This window comes from Vespula pensylvanica, chromosome 12 (assembly GCF_014466175.1).
Source record: "Vespula pensylvanica isolate Volc-1 chromosome 12, ASM1446617v1, whole genome shotgun sequence".
Classification (NCBI taxonomy): Eukaryota; Metazoa; Arthropoda; class Insecta; order Hymenoptera; family Vespidae; genus Vespula; species Vespula pensylvanica.
The window spans coordinates 5,380,251-5,402,930 of NC_057696.1; the positions used below are offsets into that span (position 1 = coordinate 5,380,251).

General features: G+C 44.6%; 3 protein-coding genes across 4 annotated transcripts in view; 2 read left to right on the forward strand and 1 right to left on the reverse strand.

Annotated features, from left to right (window-relative positions):
• Positions 1–111: 111 nt before the first annotated feature.
• On the reverse strand, positions 112–18,024 carry LOC122633471 (keratin-associated protein 19-2-like). Of its 2 annotated transcripts, none has more exons than XM_043821383.1 (3): positions 17,631–18,024; positions 685–814; positions 112–483 (listed from the first exon to the last, which is right to left on the reverse strand). In XM_043821383.1, the coding sequence occupies exons 1-3, from the start codon at positions 17,736–17,738 to the stop codon at positions 260–262; spliced, it is 462 nt and encodes a 153-aa protein (XP_043677318.1). In that variant the 5' UTR covers positions 17,739–18,024; the 3' UTR covers positions 112–259. The 2 variants fall into 2 exon arrangements, with proteins under 2 accessions (XP_043677318.1, XP_043677319.1); XM_043821384.1 differs by lacking the exon at positions 17,631–18,024 and adding an exon at positions 945–1,393.
• LOC122633467 (mitochondrial genome maintenance exonuclease 1-like) lies at positions 3,060–4,948 on the forward strand. The gene is made up of 5 exons (XM_043821378.1): positions 3,060–3,120; positions 3,215–4,072; positions 4,146–4,353; positions 4,535–4,667; positions 4,753–4,948. The coding sequence occupies exons 2-5, from the start codon at positions 3,277–3,279 to the stop codon at positions 4,894–4,896; spliced, it is 1,281 nt and encodes a 426-aa protein (XP_043677313.1). The 5' UTR covers positions 3,060–3,120; positions 3,215–3,276; the 3' UTR covers positions 4,897–4,948.
• A 170-nt stretch (positions 18,025–18,194) lies between the features above and the next one.
• Positions 18,195–22,680, forward strand: part of LOC122633465 (fasciclin-2) — a 63,309-nt gene continuing 58,823 nt past the window's right edge. Inside the window, exon 1 of the mRNA XM_043821374.1 lies at positions 18,195–18,301. The gene's annotated coding sequence lies outside the window, so the exon portion shown is untranslated. The remainder of the gene's footprint in view (positions 18,302–22,680) is intronic.

Here is a 22,680-nt window from a genome sequence, read left to right on the forward strand (position 1 = left end):
AAGGGTGATAACGATGCTTCATCTCCTGGTAGATATTACGAAACGCAAAGAAGAAAGTCCATTCGTAGATACTGAAAATAGGAAGAAGGAATAAAATACGATCGATAGAAATAACGCATTTATTTGAGAGACGCAACCGTCGGTATAAAAAATATTATATAATTATTTATAATTACTAAGTATCGCCTAGAAAAGAAGTTGGAGACTTGGGTCGTATCAACGCAGCTGAAACGTCGATTAAGAGCAATGCCGAGCTTTCTTACAATCCGTGGTAACCGAAACCGTGACCACCACCGAAGCCATGTCCAAGAGCGATAGCGGAATGATCAAGATAGGAGGTTGGATAAGTCGGGGCGCTATATCCATGAGACAACGGAATCGGTACATCGTTGTATCCGTGAGAGACGAGAGGAGCCGTCCCGTAACCGCCGTGGCCCAGAGAGTAACTCGCCGAATTTCCCACGTATCCGCCATGGCCGAACCCTAAAGGGAAAAAGAAATCTTTGGAAACACACCGTTCGTTACGTTCGTTACGGAAGGGATCGACGTCTTTCCGATTTACTCTCCAAATAGATCAGGATTCGAACGATCGGATAGGAAAGTTGTCGGATACGTTCGCTTTCTCCAGACCTACGACGATACGATTTTTTTCGATAACGTTTGAACGAAATCATTTTTCTCTACCTCCGAGTCCACCAATTCCTCCTCCATAACCATAGCCCAGACCTAGGATACCCCTTTTCTCGTGTTTCTTAACACGGAGCGCTTCCTCGCTGAAGATCGGTGAAACCAGAGCGAGGAGGGTGAAGAGTAGCTGTAACGGGAAAAAAGAGAATTAAATTGTACGATCATTTTGACACGGTATATTCGATACGTTACACGATCGCGACGATTAATATATTATATTTGTTCTTTTTTCGATGTTAGAATCGTGCGCTACTCACTGTGACGTTCATGTCGACAACGCGAGAGAACGGACGGATCGCCGCTGTGAAACTGATTCGGTCACCACGAGACACACCCCTTTTATACCGGTGGAGTCTTTAGCCACGAGATTGCAATCTACGAAGGTGTACGCACGCAAGTAGCACGTTTCAAAAGCGTATACGTACACGCATACATGGGAAATGGTTCACGGAGGACGGACCAGCGAGTATGGTGTTACATACGGTGCGTGTCTCCATGGCGATGCCTTTCTAAAGTAATTTTTCTCCCTCGTTCCTCACGAAAATTCTTTCTTGCGAGATGCGTATGTCACAACGATTCGTTGTTGGATTCTATACGGATTCTATACGGAGAATTTTCAGAGGGATAAAAAGGCAGGACGATAGAACGGAGATCGGACATCGATCAAAGTAGAAACATCGAATCGATCCCTCCTCGTGTTCGTACGAATGCGAGAATCTTCATCGAGTCGAAAACGTCCTCGAATTCCTCGGCTTTTTCTTCGATCAATTTCCACCCTTTCATCCTTTTTCCTTTTCTCGTTTTCTTTTCCTACTTCTTTCCTACTTCTTTTTCTCACGATTCGTAACAACGAATCCGTTCCGAAGAAAATTGGATCATTAGATATCGTTGCAGCATACTATCGATATCGCGTAACTAGGTCGGCCAAAAGGAGGAAGAGTCGCACGTTGCTCGAGTTCCTCCTTTGACTCGCCGTTCGACTCGAGAAGAAGAGGAAGAGGAAGAAGAAGAAGAAGAAGAAGAAGAAGAAGAAGAGGAGGAGGAGGACGATCGACGTTCTCGCTTGCGCGCTCGATCCCGATAAAAAATCCCGGAGAATCTTTCTTTTCCGCGCATCTCCAATTTCATTCTTCCTTCTTGTTCCGCAAGAAAAGGAGAAGAAAAGGAGAAACTTTCACCGTTATATACCAGGCACTAGGACTAGCAACCGTTGCCGGCTTTTGGTTTTCGGTTGCAGCGTTACGTAAAAAGGTACGCGAGTATCGAGACTTTTTCGCGCGGTCAGTGCGTTCTTTCGATTCGCACTTCCTCTTATTTATCCCTACCGGAGAAACAATAATTCTTGGGTAGTAAAAATTTCAACGTAGTCGCATTTTGAATTCGTTGCTCGGTTATGCCGTCAACACGAACGAACGAGAAACTTTTTGGTTAACTTTGAGGGTTATCGAAACAATTCCCTTTTTTTATTCGACTAGTAAACATCGAAAAGTACTAAACTTCGATTTAGGAGCCTGATTCAGGGACGCGTGACTCTCCGGATGCAACTATCTTCGCGCGGCGAGACCTGCCTAAGCATCGCTCGATCGTGTACGAGCGACGGACGATTCTTTCTAATTCCAGCTGAAATCGTTGAAGCGATTACGTTCTACGTTGTTAATTATAATTCGATATATAAGCGGGTAATAATTTGTAATAATTTCTTAGAGGAACGCGATGAAAAGTTCTCGTTTCTTTGTTATTCTCATCGACCTTTATTCGTTTTTATATTTACTCTTATTTAGGCTTCTCGGATTAAATACTGTATTCTCCGTTCTACTTATATTCGGCATCACATCTGCATATTCGACAATTCGAGATATGCGTCGGTAGGTTTTTTTTCTACTATTGCTTTTTATACGCGACGTTCTGTTTCTTACGTATGTAACGGCGCAGGTAACGACAGACTTGACATAAGTTTAACTAGAAACAGAAAATGTAACAGATACGTTTCAATCGATCTATTTTCAAACGAGTACAATTCGGCGTATGACATCTCTTGTCTTTGACAGATGCACCGATACTTTTATCGCGATAGAAACAATTCTCTCGCCTACCAACTCGATCGTTAGGGTTATAAATTATAGGAGCGTATCACACCTGTGATAAAATGGGCACATAGTGGGAACAGTGGTACTTTATCGCTCTTGTAGTTCATATCTTGTCCATATTCGTCGCTAAAGTCGTATACGCTATGTGTCGAATGGTAGAACGCTTTGTTTGCTAAGCACGTGCTACCACCTATGCTTGACGCGATAAACTACAAAATGCAGGTTATGGTGAACTTTTGGATCTCTGTACTTTAGAAAAATATTTCGTTGATATGTGAAATCTGACCTATGTGAGATATCGTTTGGTCTTCGTTACGTCCTAGCGCAACAGCTATAAAACTCATCGGTTGTAGTCAACGACTGACTGTTTGTTATAGAAATATTTTTATCCGTAGAATCGTATGGTATCGAAGGGTATAATAGACTTCTCGTTTTTCTAGATCGTCGAGGTGTAGACTCTCACGTCCTTTATATTTTACTTTTATCGTCGTTTGACGATAACATGAAGATTGCACAAATTTTGTTTCATCGTCATGCATCTTTTCTATTTTCACGGAATATAACCGCATTCTTTTCTATTTTTAATGCCAATCCGTCGTCGATGTTAAGACACGAAATTCGTGGAATATCTGCGTTACATCGGAAAAGAAGAGAGGAGAAGTTTATGTATGGATCGATGAAAAAAAAGAAAAAGCAGATTTGGGTAAAATCGGCAAACGATTCGAACGAAGAAGACGCAAAAGTGGATTCAGAATTATGGTGGCACTTGAAACTTAGTAGATCTAGGATGAACTTGGCGAAATCCGATCGTAATGGGTTATGCGATATAGATTGTAGCCCGGCAAAAAATATACAACGTATAAAGTTGATTCCGAAGGATCCTTTACTTGCTTACGACAAGGATAAAATCGTATCCAACGCCAAGAAAGGTATAATTACATTAGAAAAATCCAAAGACGTTAAGAAAAAACAAGAAGGTAATAAAAATGACGACGCTTTGGCTATTCCAAACGATTCAAAAATTCTGCAAGAGAAGAATATGAAATTGCTGGATGTAGAAATAGATAAGATATCTGGTTTCCCAATGTTTATCGATAAAAAAGAAGAGTCGACGGAGAGAGATAAATTAGAAATATTATCCATTCCCATGGAAGACGATCCGGAGACGCTTTATTATCCTTCCGTTACTAAAATTTTGTCCGCCACTATGTCTCCGCAAGCTCAAAAGGCCTTGGCATTTTGGAAAACGAAGATGATAAGAGAAATGGGGGAAGAGAATTTCAACGAGTATCATAAAAGTAATTATTAATCAGGTAACGAATTTGAACAGAGACTAATAACGATACTATAACGACTTTCCTTAATTTACAGACCTGTTGAAAGAAGGAAATGAATTTCATTCTTGTATAGAAAATACATTATTGGGAAGAACGGTCGATATACCGAAACATATTCGCCAGGCTTACGACGGTTTGAACGAAATAATAAATGAGTTGGAAGATGTCAAAGCGGTCGAGTCTTTGGTTTCTCATAAGGACTTATATTATAAGGGAAAAGTCGATTGTATAGCGTCATTCAGGTAATTTATTTATTGCTTGGGCAAACGTTGATTTTCTATTGGTAAAATGGTGCTTTTATTCGACTTCGATCGTCTCGTGAAACTTTACCATTTTTTATATTTTTACTTTTACGTCGACTAGTTTGCTTTAGAATTTATCTTCAAGGAAAGAAACTATGATCAATGTGAACTTTTTACGTAGGGGTAAATTATATGCCATCGATTGGAAAAAATCGGATAAAGACAAATTAAACATAAACTTTATGTACGACGCGCCGACACAACTTGCCGCTTATATAGGCGCTATTAATTCCTCCAAAAGATATCCATTCGTGGTAATTCGTTATAGCTTATCTATCGCAATTTCTTAAAAAGAACCAAATCTTTTATTTCTCAATAAAATTTTACACGTTTCATTAGGTCGATTGCGGTCTGATAGTTGTCGGTTATACGAGTGGAAAACCTGCGGACATATTCATCGTGTCAGGCGAAGAATTAAAAACACATTGGGAAACCTGGTTAGCGAAACTCAAACGATATTGGATTAACGTTAAAAACCACTGAAACCGTTCGAATCAGAATAAAAAATGGAAAACATAATTTTATAAAAAAAGAACTAGTTGAAGTTACTTTTCTCGAACCATCCTTCGCATTCATTACGAAACGACGATTCGATATTCGACGATAGATTAAGGAAGAGTCGTGCTACGCAAGTTGAACGAAGGGACGACGAAAAAAGGCGTTAACGACCGAACGAACGGACGGACGAGAGAAAAAAATGACAGCGTAGGTGTATCGTACGTTTAATACACACACGAATATAAAAGTCGCGAACGTCGTCGGCAGTTCGACATAGATGGTAATTATAACTTCTTGGCGGCATCGTAACTTTTCGGCTATGTAACATGGAATTACGTAACGACTCTCCGTTAGCCCTAGAAAGCATCGTTACGGGTACGACCCTTTGCCTGTCCCTCGAGTACCATAAACTAATGCCAAAGTTGTGTACTCGTAATTACATCTTTCGTTGTGTTTTCTCCGATCTATCGGTTCCAAAGTACTCCTCTTTTTAATTTTCTTCTTTTTCTCTTCGACCAAGCAACTTTTTTACTCGGTCGAATTTCCACAGAATCATTGGGTCAAATAACAATTTTATATATAATACAGCAGCACGATACGGCACGGTGCGAGACAAGGATATATGAATATCTGGATTTAGGCGTTTAACGAACGCTGACTTTCGGACGGGTCTAAATCTTTCTCGCTAATCCTCGGCAATCCTCTCGTAACAACGAAATATTTCCACTGATCCGTCATCCCCTCGGTACGACGCATCACCCTACTCGCGCCCGATGAGTTATGAAAACGATCATTTTCCTGCGAGACACATCGTCCTCTCTCCTCGAGTCATAAAACTTACGGAAGGAGAGTTCGAGCATCGAATTTCTAGTTGTTTTTCACGCCGCGCCAGTAGCTACCTCGGCTGGTTGACCCCGTTAATAGACGGGCACAGCTAGCTGAGACATAATAGATAGACCGCTGCTCTCCGTCTAGAAGCAACGTCGTGAGAAGTCGGTGTGAAAGAGAAAAGTGGAGCAGGCCCGAAACGGTAAAGTTTTCATCTTGCACCCTCCGACGATGTTCTTCAACTTTTCCTGGCTGGACGAGAAACGTTCTCTTTCAAAAGTTTCGATCGATATTAGGAGGAGGAGCAAGAACACGTTGGCTTTTACCACTTATATATTCGTCGAATTAATTCTCCGCTTGGTGTGACGGAACGTCTCTCGCGTAAACGACTATCGATCGATCGTCAGCGTACCAACAAACTCACGCTACGTTTACTCGCCAATGATAATTAATAATCCGTCGAAGCGCGGCCACGGGAGCCAATCTACAAAGGACCGAATTACACGCGAGATAGAAAGCCTTCGTATGGCCGATCACCTGTGTCCGACCATCCTACCACTAAATCTTTCCTGTCCTTCTAGGATCCTGGGTAAACTTTCAGAGACGCGAGAAGAAGACGTTTCCTAAATCAGTCGCCTATCGAAGCGAGTTCGGTCCTCAAAGCGATGCTTACGTAAGCCGTTTATATCGTTGCCAGCTATTGGAAGTAGTCGCGGTCAATATTATATCGGACGCAAAATCCCTTTGATTTTGGTTACGCCGGCAATCCTCTCGAGCAAAATTCCGCCTCCGTTCTTTCCATTCGGAAAATGACCTTTTCCTCGACGATCTACAGACGCGACCAAATTATTTTATAGTCTAAATATACGAAAACAACGAGTATTTTTATTGCGTTTTAAAAAGCCTCGTGAAATTTAAACAGTTCGTCTCGATCGTTGTTCCGTGGTTTCATTAGGAAGATAGGAACGATCTATGCGGAGAACGACGAGAAAATCGGGAAAAAAGAGAGGGAGTAGGGTCGTTTCGAGAACTCGGAGAATAGGAATCGGAAATTCCGCGGTCGTGGTGCCTCGCGCGCGCGTTCACCTCGGCGATTTCGCAATTCCGCTTGGCACGAATTGAAAGGAGGAAAAATGCCGGGGAAAACGCTCGATTTCACGGTCATTGGTTCGTGCACGGGTACGTGGTATACGGGTGCCTGGTGGTATTTTCGCCGGCACTCGTGCCGGATGATGCGAGCGTTGTGCCGAAACTCCTCTTCGTCGCGAGCGTATCGGTTACTCGAGAGGGAAAGAGAATCGTTTCCAATGGATCGAGTCAAAAGTGTGCCTCTCCCTTGTATCTTTTTACTTATTTTCTTTCAAAGACGCCTACCGATCGGATACGAAATCTGACAAGGAGTTGAAAGAACATACACATAGACGAAGGATGAAAAATTTCTTGGATGTAAAACGTTTAAGAGCGGAGTCGCAAAAACGTCAGCCCTGGTTCCCGATGGAGGAGGAGTAACTCGGTCGTGCTCGCGCGGGTAGAAACACGAAATGGGCAAGGGAAGAGGGAGCATCGTAGGTGGTGGAGGAACCTTCTCGGTTAAATGAGGCTAACTCGAGTTCTCTCTCCCTCTCGATCTTCACCCTACGTCTTTCCCTCTTCGAGTCGAGCTGGGCGCGGCCCCGCACCGACCAAAATCGATTTTGGAAAGACGAGGAGACTCGGGATACGAAAGCTGCGAGGGAAGGAAAAGGATTACGGAGGAGGATGCCGCACGAACGAGTTCCCTCTTCTTTCGAGGACGCCTACTCTCGAGGAGCTGCTACTCCCTATTTTCTTCGGATTTTATATTTTTCTTTTTCCTTTTTTCATTAGCTAGGTACTCCACCGTCGCTACAACTCAAGAAATTTCGAAACTATCCTCGCACAGAGGATTTTCTAAATACGCGATCTATCTCGAGGGGATTTCTTTTGTTTTCGAAGATAGGCGCTTTTCCCACGTCGCCCGCTTGCAAATCGTTAAGAAGCGTGCGCGTCGTGGAACGTACGGTAAGAATATGGCATAGCGTTCGAAAATTATCATCTCTCGGCACTTGGCGATCCGTCTACCGCCTTCCCCGACGATCAAATTTATACTCGGACGTTCCAGTAAGATCTCCTCTCCAAATTTATTCGACGTCCTAATCCTCTCTGAGTTACGTTCCGACGTAAGCTTTTCCGCTTTCGTGGAAAACTACGAGCTTTAAGATTTTCCTTCCTTCCTTCCTGCCTTTTCGCCTTCCTGCCTTTCTCCGACCGGTTGGACGCAATGTGAAATTTTATCGGGCCTGCGAACGGACCAGGCACGTCAACGGTTCGTTATTGTCTCCGTACCGAGTACGATGACGCTTCGAGCGTGATACACGCAACGTAATAAATGGCATTGCGCCGCTTGTCACAGAAATATGTGACCGCTATTCGCGTTGGAGTAACGTCGTGTGACGTATACACGCTGTTTCGAGCCTAACTCGAGCCACCGTAAATATCCTCCTTTCTCTCGACGGTTCTCATTCGTGAACGACTCGCGTCGCTCGTTCGACGCTCATCGACTTTATTCCTCGAATGTCGTAGTATCGTAAATTGTTTCAAGGGTCTCCGACGCAGCTATCGCATCGCGCTAACAAAAATATATAGTCTCGCTTGAAAAAACATCGAGCCCGAGCTTGAAACGGATGGCTTCTCGTTCGACTCGCGCGCGTATCGGTTGCGAGACCAACAATTTCCGTCCAGCGTTTCCAATCGAATCGAAAGTTTCTTGCTTTAAACGCGATTATCGCGAAATCGCGTTGGCACGAGTTGAACGATAATGATAAGATATATTCGGAGCTTATTTTTCTGGCACACGCAAATGGCTTCCCTTAGAAAAGGGAGCAACATCAAAGGGATTTCGAAAGGATTTCGAGAAAATTCGTCGTCCTTTCCGCTCTCCGTTATCAGAGCTTTTCGCGAGATACGACCTTTCTTCCCGCGATGCCTCGGATCTTTTTTTTTTTCGCAAGAGGAAAGAGCCGTCCCTCTCTCCCTCGAGGAAAGCCGAACTCTCGGCAGTGAGAATTGGACGGTGCTCGTACGAGCTTGCGAACGCAATGAGCAGGAGCAAGCGATTGAATTTGACCGAAGGGTCGAGCGAGCGAGCGAGCGAGAGTGAGAGAGAGAGAGAGAGAGAGAGAGACTGGTTCTTTTGAGGATTAGGCCCTGCCGCGTTTCTTCTCTTCTTCCGCTTATCTACCCGCGCAAAGAAAAATCGGATTTTCTTCTCGACGTGCCTTTCAATTTGTTTCACTTTTCGACGCGTACGAAAGAGAAGAGAGTCTACTCGTTCGTCGACGGGATCGTCGATCCTACCGATGCTTTTTATTCCTTTAAATACGACGAAAGAGAGGGAGAGAGAAAATTTAATAATTTACGTTGGAGAGTTCATTTCGATTCCGAGCGATTTACGTCGATTTAACGAGTTTTCGATGGACCACGAATAAATGGAGCACGGGCATCGAGGAATAGCCGACGCGGCGTACGGTACGAATTTTAAATAGATTTCGCATCGATTTTAAAGCCGTTCCGTTGATTGAAACGCCGATGATCCGTTATCCGCGATCAGCCTTGCTTTCGAAAAAAATATACGAGCGGAGAAGAGAAGAGAGACATATATCGCCCCGACGAAAAGCGGTCCTCGAAAAGAGATCAATACGGGCCGCGAAGCCGAGCTAAAGCTTCTTTTCATCTTGTCGAGCGCGAGGTTAAAGCTTCCTCGGCGATGCTGACCGCACGCGCGTGCGTTACGAATACATATACGTCGTATTTATTCCTCACGACGTATGCCCTTCGTAGTAGAAAAATTCTATCGGACTTTGTCGTATCCTTCCAAGTATCTCAAACCAGTACGAATTCGCTCTCTTCTCTACAACGCGTCGGAGAAACTCGATGGAAAGTCGGGTGCGCGATGCGTAATCAAGGAGAGAGTGGGACCCCTTATGAGATACGTGTCTAGCATCGGATATTTCAGCGCGTAATTAGATCGTTGCATCCAAGTAGGCATCTCCGTCGGTCGAAATTCGGCAAGACGACGGATCGATCAGCCGGGGGTGGACCTCAGCGTTCCTTCGAAATCGATTCACGTAGGCCAACCCTAATTCGTCCCTGATTCCTCTTCGCGATATCTACCAATTTCTACTGATTTATCCGTCCATCTTTTCGTCGACCTTTCCGTCGATTCCTACCATCCCCTTTCCCAAGTGTAAAAAAATATTTTTACAACCGAGCCGACGACCCCTTCCCGAAGTCTGGCTCGACTATACTTATTTAATATATGTTCTCGACGAGATGAAAAGCGATCGTCGAAATTAAAGGAGAAATGGTGAGATCTCGAATCATCGAGTCTGCCCTCCAAAGGCAGAAAGAAGAGTTTTTTGAACTCTTGAGCGCTTTGTTGATACGCGTCCAAAGGAACCCGAGAGGATCGATAGTCTCCCTCTTTCGTTCTTTCTCTCTCAATTTTCCTCTCTTTCCACTTCCCGAGTGTTATTGCGGCAAACGTGCGAGTCGAACTCGGCGGTATCGTGTAATTCGGTGAGTTTTAGGATCAAGGGTCGCTCGTAAAGTTCCCAGGGACAGCAATAAAATCGACCGCGAAACCTTCTGGCTGGCGTCTCGCGAGGAAGTTTAATTTCATGCAGGTTTCCAGTGCGTAATATCCTACGTTATTCCTAAGCGTACTCTCGATGCTCCTCTTCTCGCGACTTTTTTCGATTCTAGCGTTCTGATATATATCGCCGATTAAGCCGAACTCTCGAAAGTGTGAGTACGTGCAAACTCGATCTCCTTTAGTCGCGACGACGAATCCAAATTCTCGGGTCGTCCTCGTCGAGGAACAACGGGTGGTATTGTTGCCCCGGAATCCCTTGAATTTCGTCAAACGGTGAATACGAGAAGGGTTCGATGCTCGAGATTCCTCGAGGATCGTGATTATACCCTGTTGCACGAAGCAAACGCGAAGCAACCCGACACGCTCTACGATCCACGTTCGCCTACTCGAGTCGAATCGATCGGTGGATCGAATAGCGTTCGATCGTTTCCCGTTGGAAACAAAAGCGCGGAAGCGTGCACGCATCGATGACACTTTGTTAACCGCTCGTTTGTCTTTCTCACGCGGTCTTCCAGGTCGCGAGCAGCTTCTTTCTGGACGAATACCTTGCGAATCGAGCAAGTATCTCGTCCTCGTTTTAAGGGTAACTTTGTTTTTTACCAAGTGGACGGGAGGGAAAATGAAAGGACGCAAAGAGACGAGAAACGTCACGGTTGGAAGAGTTGTTTTCCTCGGTTCTAGAGGGAGGGAGAATGGCCTCCGTAAAACGATAATTGGATCAACTTGCCTGGAGGAGGCGCGAACGGAAGAAGAGGAGAAGGAACGCATAATTAGGTAATTGTGCTCTAGCTAGGCCTTCGATCGATTCCTCTGCCCTACCGACCGAGGTTCCAAAGTAATTTCATTTCGATCAAGGGCTCGGTGCCTTCGTCTCTCTCTCTCTCTCTCTCTCTCTCTCTCTCTCTCTCTCTCTCTCTCTCTCTCTCTATCGTAAATCTCATTGTATCGCGAAATACGTGTTTGTATTAATAACAATTGGATCGACGTTGAATTTTCGAGTATTACCTCGATCAAGAAATGACTCTAGCTCGGTAACTACGAGAAAATACGAGGAAACTCGTGAGAAACGAGCTTTACTACTTTCGGATAAAAGGAAAGCCAATAAGTGCAAAGAAAGGGAGAGAGAACGGGTAAGACTCGGTTCTCTGGCTAAACTTTAAAACGCTCACTGTAGAGTCCGTAAAGCTCGAGATCTCGTAACTGAGACGTTTCAAATAAGGACACGCAAAGTCGATATGTTCCTCCCTCCCCCCTCTCTCTCTCTCTCTCTCCGTACTCACACACAAATCCACGTATACGTGATTCTGGAAGCATAGAGGGGTAGTTCCGCTTAATCCCAGATTTAGCGTGCTCGGATCGTCGAGTTCAACCCCGCTAATGGAAGGTTAAGCCAGCTGATCCTACGCTAACTTTGTACACCTTATCGAGCAAGGAGACGATCGAACGCTCTTGCGTTTACCTTGGCTTTCGCGTTTCGTTCCCCGATCAAACAGGTGTTCGTCTCGCCGAAATTTACATCAACGACAGACGCCAGTCTCTTTCTCCTTAATTATGCCATTCCTGGAGACCCATTTTCGTAACGACCTCATTCGTACAACGCTGCGTATAGATATCAGCGAAATTATTCGAGAGTAACGATCGATGCAACTTTGAAAACGACTTTCGATATTTGATCGCGTTTGCAATGCTCTTGAGATTTCGAGCTAAGGATGTCGTTCGTTTCGATGAAATAGCGAAAGAAACTCGAGTAGATCGTCAAGAGGGAAAACACGTTTCGAAAGTACGCGAAGGCAACGCGATAATCGGTCGCGATTAATTCACCGAAAGTTTGTGAATCGTTGAGCCCGATAATAGGACGAGTCATTATATTATTTGATTCGGATATAATGGGAATAGATACATGGATATATTTCGAGCTACTGAATCGGAATTCAAATTATCTAATGAATCGCGAGTAGATAAGAGAAGAGAAGCGTATAATGGTAGTCCGATTGAAGTCTTACAGCTATTGAAAAACTGATATTTCTCTGTGTGTGGAAGAACTCGATCGCACAACGTTTTATCCATGGTACGAGAAACGATAGATACGGTATAAAATTCTTGTCTGAGAATCTGTGAGGAAAAAGAGAAAAATAAAGAAAACTACGTTTCTTCGAATCGTCGCAAGAAATAGAGAAACGCGATGAATAACGCGTGTCTCGCGTATTTCATATACGTATATCCCTTTTTGTCGAGGTATCGAGCAAAGACGTTTCGAAAACTCGTTTCTCGTAAAATGCATCCCTCGATTTCTATCTTCCAATCCATTCGGAAGGAACGAAATAAATTTTCTATCCTGTCTATTCTCTCGCTAGGAGACGTACAGAGAAACGGAACGGTGCAGGGTTCCGCTACGTTAAGCTTGCGAGCGAATCGAAACGCGTCATAAGTCGAGTCGTATGCACGCGCGAGGAAGGGAGAGAGAGAGAGAAGCGAATAGACGGACCGACGAATGGATGGATAGATGAATGGACGTGTCGATGATAGAAACGCTATTTCATTCGTTTGGTAGGACGTCGTTGGCTTCCTAGTGGCCATTAGGAGAAACGGCCAGTGCGATCTACGCGCGGTTAGATTATCTTCGATACGGACAACCGGAGAGTCTTACTAGTGAATAATCGAATTTATCAAGTATCGACCTTAACGCTCCCTGCTCGCCTACGTTCCAATCCTCGAAGAAAAGGAAACTTTCCTAATCGTTCCATTATCCTGTACGAGTTCCATCCCCGTACAGAATGAATCGTTTAGATCGGCGCAGCTTCCACGAGATGACGTTAAACGGCTGGGCGTATCCAAAATAACTTTCCCGTGCCTGTCGAGGTTTTCCGACGAGACAATGCTGCGGCTTAACACGTTGCTACGCTCGTTTTACAGCTCACGTTTCCAAAGGGAAGGTTATCGTACCCAAAGCTACCTCTTGACAAACACGCACACGGGAACGCCGTTGCCTACCTAACTCGTGTAATCCACGCTAGCTTGTGTAACATTCATTTTATGCGTATATATATATATATATATATATATCTTTCCCTGCGTAAGTATTACCCTAGGAGCCAGCTTCGCTAAACTCTTATACCTTTTATGCTAGATCGTATTTCTTCTTTCTTCGTCATCTTTCTTTTTCTCTCTTCGTGACTCAGGAAACAACGCAACAGTCGGTCGGTCGGTCGGTCGGTCGGTCGGTCGGTCGGTCGTCACGACGGAAATAAGAAAAGGGGATCTGCTCGCGTATCACCTTTATACTCGTAGCCTCGCGAGTTATTTATTTTTATGGGCTTTCCCTAGCCCTCCTTCGCGAAATTTCTACAGGATTCGGACCCTACGTTGCTTGGTAGGCTACGAGAGAGAGGGAGAGAGAGAGAGAGAGAGAGAAAACGATCGTATTCCAGTGGAAACCCTCGCCGGGAGAATCCCTGTAGCCGGTTAATGGCGCTACGGAGTTGCCATGACGACGAAACCCCATGGAACCGGCGCTACCAACGCCACCGCGCCCACTGGAAAGCTCATCCATTCTGGAAAAACATTATAAGAATGGCACGAGTCGAGTTCTCGTCGTCACTCGCCTTCTCCTTCGAAACTTTTGGCAGTCTCAGCTGCGAGCACGTGCGAAGCGATTGTCGAAAGGGAGAGTACGAGGCTGGGGGAATAGGACGATCGGTTTTTCACGATGACGACGAAAGTCAGACAAGATCTTACTCTACGAAAGATGTAATATCTTTTCTCCTCTCTTTCGCGTTTATTTTCTTTTTCCTCTTGGACAAGATGCCACGATAAATAAGCGTCTCCTTGGCATCGCCCGACTGGAAGGAATTCGCCGCCGTCTAAGGAGAAGAAAGTTCGTAAGATTCTTAAGCACGGACTTTTCTTCCTTTTTCCTTTCGAAAGCTTTATAATATACACAGGAAAGGGTGTCCCCGGACGGTGACTCGGGACGACGTTAAAATTCAAGAGAATCTTTTAGTCCTTTTACATGCAACATTTTCTCCTTTTATTCTTTCGCATTCCATCGTAGAGTCTTCGTCAAAGAAAGAATCAAATATCGATCGTGAAGAATCGTGGACGAATGCCCGAATCGAATAAAGTTCGAAAGTCGACTCGACAACGGATTCGTAAATTTTCACGTGGGAGCGAAATAACACTTTTGCGAAACGTTGCGGCTCTCCGTAAAAACCCTTCGCGGTTGAAACGCGCGTCAAAACATCGGCCAATTAACCCTCGAGGGGATTTAAAAGCAACGGGTGGAAGAACTTGGAGCGTAGACCGACACGCGTTTATAGATATACGTATAGAAATTCATGGGGTCGAGGGGGACGGGGGGAAAGGGGAACTACCCAAGAGAGCCCCCCTTGGGGATCGTGGGTTTCTGAGAGACCGCGAGGGAATTACCAAGGATTACATGAAAATTCTATTATCGTCTTAACGTCGAGCCAACCCCCTTCTATACTTTCACGAGGAAATCGGGCTAATGTTACGAATCAATTCTCTGCCGTATGACGCTACTACGTCCGTTGCCCGTCTCGTAGTTTTTAACTCATAATCCGGCGTACGCATATATCCACGCATCTACGCAGTCGCTTAGGACTTTATTTCCTCGACGATGACGCGTTTACGATCGAGAGATACGGACGGAGAGCCGTGAGAGCGATCCGAAGGGATCGTCGTACTTGCGATTATTGACGTTCCGCAACGGATTAATATCCGATCGTCCGAGTTCGCGCACACGTACGTCGCGAGAGACGCTACAAGTATATATTTACCGATGGAGATTGATACGCATAGGTGTATGCTCGCGTGCGCGTGTGCGCGTACGGGGCTTATAAGGGGTGCGCTCGGAGGGCTGGAAATGTGGCAAGTGCCTGCAGTACGAACTAGCCGCAGCCAATTACCGTTCCCTCATTAATCCGATTAATCGTGGATCATGCGAAAAGTCTATTATCGCCTTACAAACGTGTACGACAGATTTTAATGGAATCACATGCGCGTCGAGCGAAACGCGATTTTGATTTAGTCGACTTTGGTTCCCCCTCCTTCTCTCGCTTTCTCATCGAGTAAATTAACCTCTCGTTTCGACTCCGATAGGTCGGAGCACGCAACGATTCGAATAACGAACTTTAGTCGACTCGCGCGTCGATCGTACATCTATCGCCTGTTCGAGGAGAAGGCAAGGATCGTTCGAAGGATTTATCCTAATCTCGGGGCGATCGATACGATTTGCGAGCCAATTAGCACGGCTTCCCGAAACACCGACCGCATCCATGGCGTTCTCGAAGCTCCGTATTTTCCAACGATTACCTCGCAACGAGGTTACGAGCATCCAACGTATCCGACGTACGAGTTTCTCTACGTACAGGTCGGTACGATCGCGCAAAGATTCCCGGTAAACGCGACGATCGCCGGTGGTCAAGGGCTGTTGAACGTTGGTCGAACGATCGGCATCGTGGTTGCCCATAGCCGTTCTCTCATTAACCGTGTAATAATCGTCGTGTCGCATCGTCCCTCCACTTTCTCTTTCTCCGACGCGCACGTTCGCATTCTACGTTTGCGCGTCTACGTGATATACCTACGCGTTTCTCTTTGTCTTATAATTAACGAAAACCTAGAGGGAGAAATAAATATACGGTCTACCCGATCGTTTACGGAAAGGGACCGAGAAGTATAACTCATTCGTGAATATGCATACGTTGGAAAGAAGCACGCCAAGTAATCGTGTTAATTATCGTACCCAACTTTGGGGTTGGAGGTGGACACAGGGACAATTTAGAGCGACGCAAAAACAACGCATAATAATTTAATCGTCGAATTAATCGCAACGGGGCGAGAATTACTCGATCTCTCCGTTTTGCTCGGGTACCTGCTAATTTCGCGTGCAACGTGGATCGTACGGAGCGCGTTTGAAGAAAGCGCGGAACCAGTTACTCGCGTCATGAAACTGTAATTGCATGATATTCGCCGGTAAAATATCGAGTACTCTCTTAGCAAACAGTTTTTAATGAAGCGAACGAGGATATTTTTAACGATATTCAGTACTCCCGAACCTTTCGCTTCTCTCTCTCTCTCCTTCTCTTTCTCATCTTCTTCGTTTCGTTGTTCTTGTTTCATCGAGGACCGAGGACAAAGAAGAATCGAGTCCTCTCCTCTTTAACGAACGTACGAACGGTTAATTGACTGCCAATGAAAAAATTATCGAAATCGTCGGGTACCTTTTACCCAGAGGGAAAACTTTTCCGAAGCCCGAGCTCGCTTGATCGTTCAATGGTAGAGACTGAGCTATTTAATCGATTGCCTGTATATTCGAATATACAAATATACGCGTATGTACTTATTAAATAACGCAAGAGCGCTCCTATCGAAAATGCGCGATACATCTTCTACCGCCGCAATGGAACGTGCTGGTTTCGTGAAGAGAGAAGGAGAGCGATAAAGCAGGCTCATCATTTTTACAAATAAGAAAACGGTTGCGTAACCGAAAAGTCATGCGATGGAGATGATTATTTTCCTTTTATGGGGTGCGTGCGACTACGAATGTAATATACATGAGAGAAGTGAAAAGGTATGCGAAGGGTGGGCGCAAGTCTGCTCCTACGAAGCTCTCTTGTGCCAACGCGTAGTAACAGTCATCGAGGACGAGAAACCTATTCGCACGGATGCGTCCCTCGAGGGCGACTTTCTCCCTATCTAGGAAACAGGCCCACGATGACCCTTCATTTCGTACTACTCACGTTTTCGTTCTTTCAACGCCAAGAACGACGTCTTTTCGTATATGATCTCGCACGAGAATTTGGGATATCTCTCAAAAGAGGAACGAACCTTTAAGATTTTACTATTCGCGCGTCTGCATTTCTTACCGATTCGTTTTCTCGTCGTTATATACTCGTCAATATTATTTTTTGAGAACATTTGCGAGATAGACGTACGAAACGAGTAGAGATTAACTCTCTCGTTACATTCGATTCATTCATTATTTCGCGGGTAATATAAAAACTATAAATAAGATCCACGTACGCGTGATAAACGCGCGTGTCCGTTTTACGCAACTATTTGTTTACAAGATTTAAGAAATATTAGAAAATCGTTGTTTACGGTTAATATCCGAATTAATTACGTCGTTCCACGCTCCTACGTATTTGGATTATTTTTAATCGAAGAAAAGAATATTTGAATCGACTCGCGAGGTACCTACAGTGGCGCCGTGTATCGGAGTTCGGGGTCCGCTTCGTTTCCTTGCTGACGGTTTCATCGCCATCTTGAACGTGCTGACAGGTTTACGCGGTACTTCGTCGCTCCGCATAATTGCAAGTAATTAGCATATTTTTTCCTAACGCACATCCTCTTCCAACGTATCGATCGATAGCCGACCGCGCGATTTCTAAGAGGCCGCGATCGCGAATCGAGGCCTCGTCGCGTTCGGAAGATATTCGCCAAACTAGCCAGCGTCTCGAAGATCCCTGGGGGGCTATCACGTCTACTTTTTCTCTCGCATTTTCTCCTCTTATTTTCAAGATATCGACGCTTCTCTCGCTTTTTAACGACGTATATAACGATTTTGCATCGGTAGATAAGCGATCGAGCGATGTCTCTTGTATCGAATTCGGTTTTCACATATACTCAGGCACATACACACGCACACGGAGACGAGCGAATGACGTGGATATCCCTACGCGCGTATACGCGCACGCACGCACGCTTTTAATCTTATCCCGTAGTAATACGAGACGTCGCACTTTTCACAGATTTTCAAGAATCTCACGAGATGAAATAGCGCAGCGTCGAAGTAGAGTCGGTGTTTGTGCGTCGTCTTCGTGTCCTTGGCCGGGAGGACGCTCGTCGTCGAAAGAATCAACGATATATCCGGTGAGTAAATTTCTTTGTTAAATATTTCCTCGATAATCGTAAAAGAAGAAGCAAAATAAATAACCTGTAAATCTATATATGTGTGTATATATATATATATGATCGGAAGGTTAGACTTTTCGTAGAAATCGTGCGTGGATATACGTACGCGTAAGAAAAAAACTACTCTCACGAATGCGTCGAACTCGCGTGTATCGTCCGCGTACAAAACAGCGAGTTTTTTTCGTCCTCTCTTTCGCATTGAAATCGGATACTTTCTAAGAAATTATACGGGTTGGTACGTCGGTCCAGAATTTATACGCGTTATATCGCGTCCAAAAACATATGTCAACGTTCTTCGTGCTCTTTTTTTCGTTCTCATCGGCTGTATATATTCATTGTTACGTATTTCGCTACGTAAGTACATATACATCGTTTCAGTTTCTTTTTCCTCTTCTCCTTCTTCTCGGTAGTCGAGCGTTTCCGATCGTATCCGATTATTATCGAATCAGGATACGTTACTTTGATTACGTAAATGACGTGTATAATTTCTATATTTGTACATAAAATATTATTTCTTCCCAAATACACGCAAGAGATACATACGCACGTATAGATACGTAAACACGTAGGTCCTAAGAATTAATCGATTTAATAATTACTCGCTGTTTCTCGCGTAATATAAAAATTATAGGGAATATCTACGTTTATTTCACGTAGTCTGTTCTTTTCGTTGTTGTCTACATTTAAGATCCGAATTGATCACATTCGTCGTACATTAATTATTATCGCACTTAACTTTTCCAAACGATTTCTTCGAGAAACGCATTCGACGATCTAAAGATGAAAAATCAGAAGCACCGCTTATCGCGATGGTGAAGAAACTCGATGCGCGAGCATGATTAGAGAGAGAGAGAGAGAGAGAGAGAGAGTGCGTTGTAGAAACTAACGATGGCTCGATCGTTTCGTCTATGGACGAAAGTAAGTAGGCTTACGCGTACATATTTGAAATGGCTATACGATGGTTTAACAGCGCTTCGAGCTCCTTCTCGAACGAAGTAACGACGCGAAGTAACGCGTTTCGAAACGAATGGCGTCATCGTTTTTGTTACGGGTCCGTATCAAAGGCTCTTTAGATGATGTTTAGGCTTCGAAAGTCGAGCCGGTCACGTTCCCGATACAAGAGGTGTTTTTCTTTTTTCAACGCGGTCGGGAAGCGTCTTTTCAACGGGACGAAAATTATTAGGGCGATCAATCGGACCGATCGGATTTCTCTTCGAGGAAAAGAATCGCGAGATATCGAGCCACGCGAGTTTACTTTCACGATCTTCGATCTATTATCGTCGTTTCGTCTACGTTTGCTCGATACTTTTTCGATATTCGCTCGACACGATATTTATAAACGATTATGTATTTTTCGTAAACGTCTCGCTCGAGAAAAAGAATCGTTCCATCGGACACGAGCACGCGCGCTCTCGTACTCGCTTTCAGGGTCGGCTCTCCTAACACTTTGTCCGCTCTTTCTACCCCCTTCGCCGAAAGTTCGAGCCCCCGAAGCCGCAGATTGATGCGTCGAATTATATTTGTCGCATGGCGCAGCTGCTGTCTAAATTATACGCTACATTTAGTCGGACAACCCTCCACCCTCTCCTCTTCCTCTCAACGTCGCGTACAGCTAGGCGCGTCGTCCCTCTCATTGGCTTTGATGTACTCCGAGACTCTTGGGAGTCGATGAATTTTATTCCACCTTTGCGGTCGTCGGGAGAGAGAGACAGAGCGAGGGGGAGAGAGAGAGAGAGAGAGACACTTTGAGACGGGGAGAAACGATGGTGGATTATTTAACGTCGTGTAAAGAGAATCGAATGGAAGAACGAAGAGGGAAAAAGCGAGAAAATTTTCTCGTTGGTTGGCTAGATCTATCGATCTGCGAGTCGAAATTCTCGTCGTCCCTTGGATTCTAGGAAAATCGAAAAGAAATTCTGAAAACGTGCCTTCCGTGATTTACACCGGATTCGGTATCAGGACGTACTTTCCTCCATGTTTCGCGTATCGAAGATTTCGAGAAATCTCGCGTTTAGATTTGCACGACGAAAGACGCCGGCCGTTCTTCGATTAATCTCTTTTTCGTGAGAATCGACGCAGAAATTCGACGCGCATTCTCTTTCGCCGATATACGCGATGCCGTTGTAAATACGAACCGAACTAAACGTCGCGCATCCCGAAGAAGATATCTATCGTTTTCGTGCCATTAGATACATCTACTGAATCTTTTATTTCAATATTTTAAATCCGCGCTCGATACTTGATACAAGTTGGACTAGTTTTGTATCGTACTAAAAAATTATTTATCTTTCGAATAACTACTCTCTGTGCATACGTATACGTCGGATTGTTTATTCGAATCTTCAAACCGTTTTAACTTCCACGCATAAGCAACATGTTTTCGCGATCTCCTCGGATGGAAAACAGATCAGTTTGTTCGTTTATTTTACGCTACTCCGATGCAGGCACACGAGTGATTAAGTTTCAGCGGGTGGAGTGGAAAGGGTGTCGACGATAACAACGTTGACCGATGAAGAAGTTACACCGATGACACGTTGTTTACGAACAAGGAGAGGGTGCCGATAGACTGGAAGACAACGAACCGAATACGAACGCGTACGACTCTCGACCAGATATTCCTCCTCCTCCTCCTTTTTCTTCCTCTTTTTTCTCATTTTTTTTTATGGATTTTCACTTAAAGACGATTGGGTAATAACAGCGAATATCGTCGTCGTCGTCGTCGTCGTCGTCGTCGTCGTTGGCGAGCGAGCATCTCCTTTATTTCGTATCGAGATCAACCTCTCTTTCTACCTGTCGGCTCGCGTACCTGACGCGTACTAAAAAGCTTTGAAAAATAAATAAGCTCGGTTATACGCTACGCCGCGTTGTAGCATTCATCCGTTAATGCATACCTGGTTTCGTGCACGCGCACATACCTAGCAACGAGCATAGCTCGATAAAATTGTAATCGACGTGGTTGCTTTCCTTTCGCGATCATGCACGCGTTGCAACAAATTTTTTTTTTCTTCCAACCAATGTGGCATCGACGAACGAAGAGAGACTCGTAGCTTTATTATGAATTTGTTTCACGCAGGAATGGCGATTCGATATCGTACGTTATATTTATTCCTTTCGTCGACGTTGTCGTTCTCTTAGTCGTACATGTATCGACGAACGAACGAGCTTTTAAGTATTTTTTAATTGACGTCGACGAGAGGTTTCGGTCGAGCGTTATCGAATGAACGACTCTCGTTTTTCTTTCTCCTTCTTTTCATCTCTCTTTTTCTTTTTTTCTCTTCACCCACTGCTTCTCGCAGTATCACTTTTTCATGACGTTTCACATCGGTGCATATAATCTCGACGAGGAACGAATTTTCAAGTGGTCGATCGGTCTCGTCTCTGTCTCTCTCTCTCTCTCCTCGTCCATCGGCCTCTCGTCGGAATATTATATATATATATATATATATGCGCGCGTCGTACTCCATGAATTATGCATATTTTCCGCGATATGAGTGCCTGAGCGATGGGGTGGCACGTAGATTTGACAGACTGTAAATTAGGTTGGAAAAATGCACGCTAGCCCAGAATCCGACTTCGCATCGCGATCTTCTTTGATGCGTCGAGGGGAGAGAGAGAGAGAGAGAGAGACGAGACCGGAAGAGAGGGACAGAAAGATGCGTCGAGAGATCGATACATGGCCTCGTTTAAGAACGAACGTCACATCTTTTCCAAGAAGTTTACAGACACACGAACGAAGAATCCCTTCGCGTATGTATTCCCGAACGTTCTCTCGACTATTTTCTTGGAACTAGTTCAGCAAGATGCGTTTCAATCGTTCGCGCCGTCTGACATCGATTCGTCGAAGAAAAGAAAAACGGGGCTTTTCCACGAGAAAGGGAATTAAAAGACAGAAATTGCACCGTGTGTGTGTAAGATCGCGACGCGCTTTTACGCTCGCCTAGACGCAACGTAACGCGATTACTAAAACGAAGTGCACTTAATTAGCTTCTACTTTCGTTTTCCGCCTATCGAGGAAAGGAAGACTCCGCCACCTTGTCTTTTCTCCTTTGCGAGACGAAAGAGAATTTCGAAAGACATTACCCGAGCAACTATATAAGCTTATATAGGTAGACGTTTCTTAATTTAACAAGAGGATAATTTTGGAAAACGTTTAATACCAGCTTCGACGCTCTCCTCGACGGAAAGAAAAAGAAAGAGAGCATCGAAGATCGAAAAATACGAGAATCTCGTTTAGAATTTTGCAGGTGATTGGCACGAAGCTTTACACCTCGAATTACTATCGTTCTCGACTCACTGGCTCCCATCTATAGAGGAGCAGCGAGGGGAAGAGGGAGGAG

Excerpts from the sequence above, each read along its gene's own strand:
- LOC122633467 (XM_043821378.1), top strand. The coding sequence starts at position 3,277 with ATGAAGATTGCACAAATTTTGTTTCATCGTCATGCATCTTTTCTATTT. Across the intron at positions 4,073-4,145 it reads TTTCAACGAGTATCATAAAA|ACCTGTTGAAAGAAGGAAAT; the intron begins GTAATTATTAAT and ends CTTAATTTACAG. Across the intron at positions 4,354-4,534 it reads GATTGTATAGCGTCATTCAG|GGGTAAATTATATGCCATCG; the intron begins GTAATTTATTTA and ends CTTTTTACGTAG.
- LOC122633471 (XM_043821383.1), bottom strand. The coding sequence starts at position 17,738 with ATGCGGAGCGACGAAGTACCGCGTAAACCTGTCAGCACGTTCAAGATG. Across the intron at positions 815-17,630 it reads CTCCGATACACGGCGCCACT|CTACTCTTCACCCTCCTCGC; the intron begins GTAGGTACCTCG and ends TTCCCGTTACAG. Across the intron at positions 484-684 it reads AGGAATTGGTGGACTCGGAG|GGTTCGGCCATGGCGGATAC; the intron begins GTAGAGAAAAAT and ends TTTTCCCTTTAG.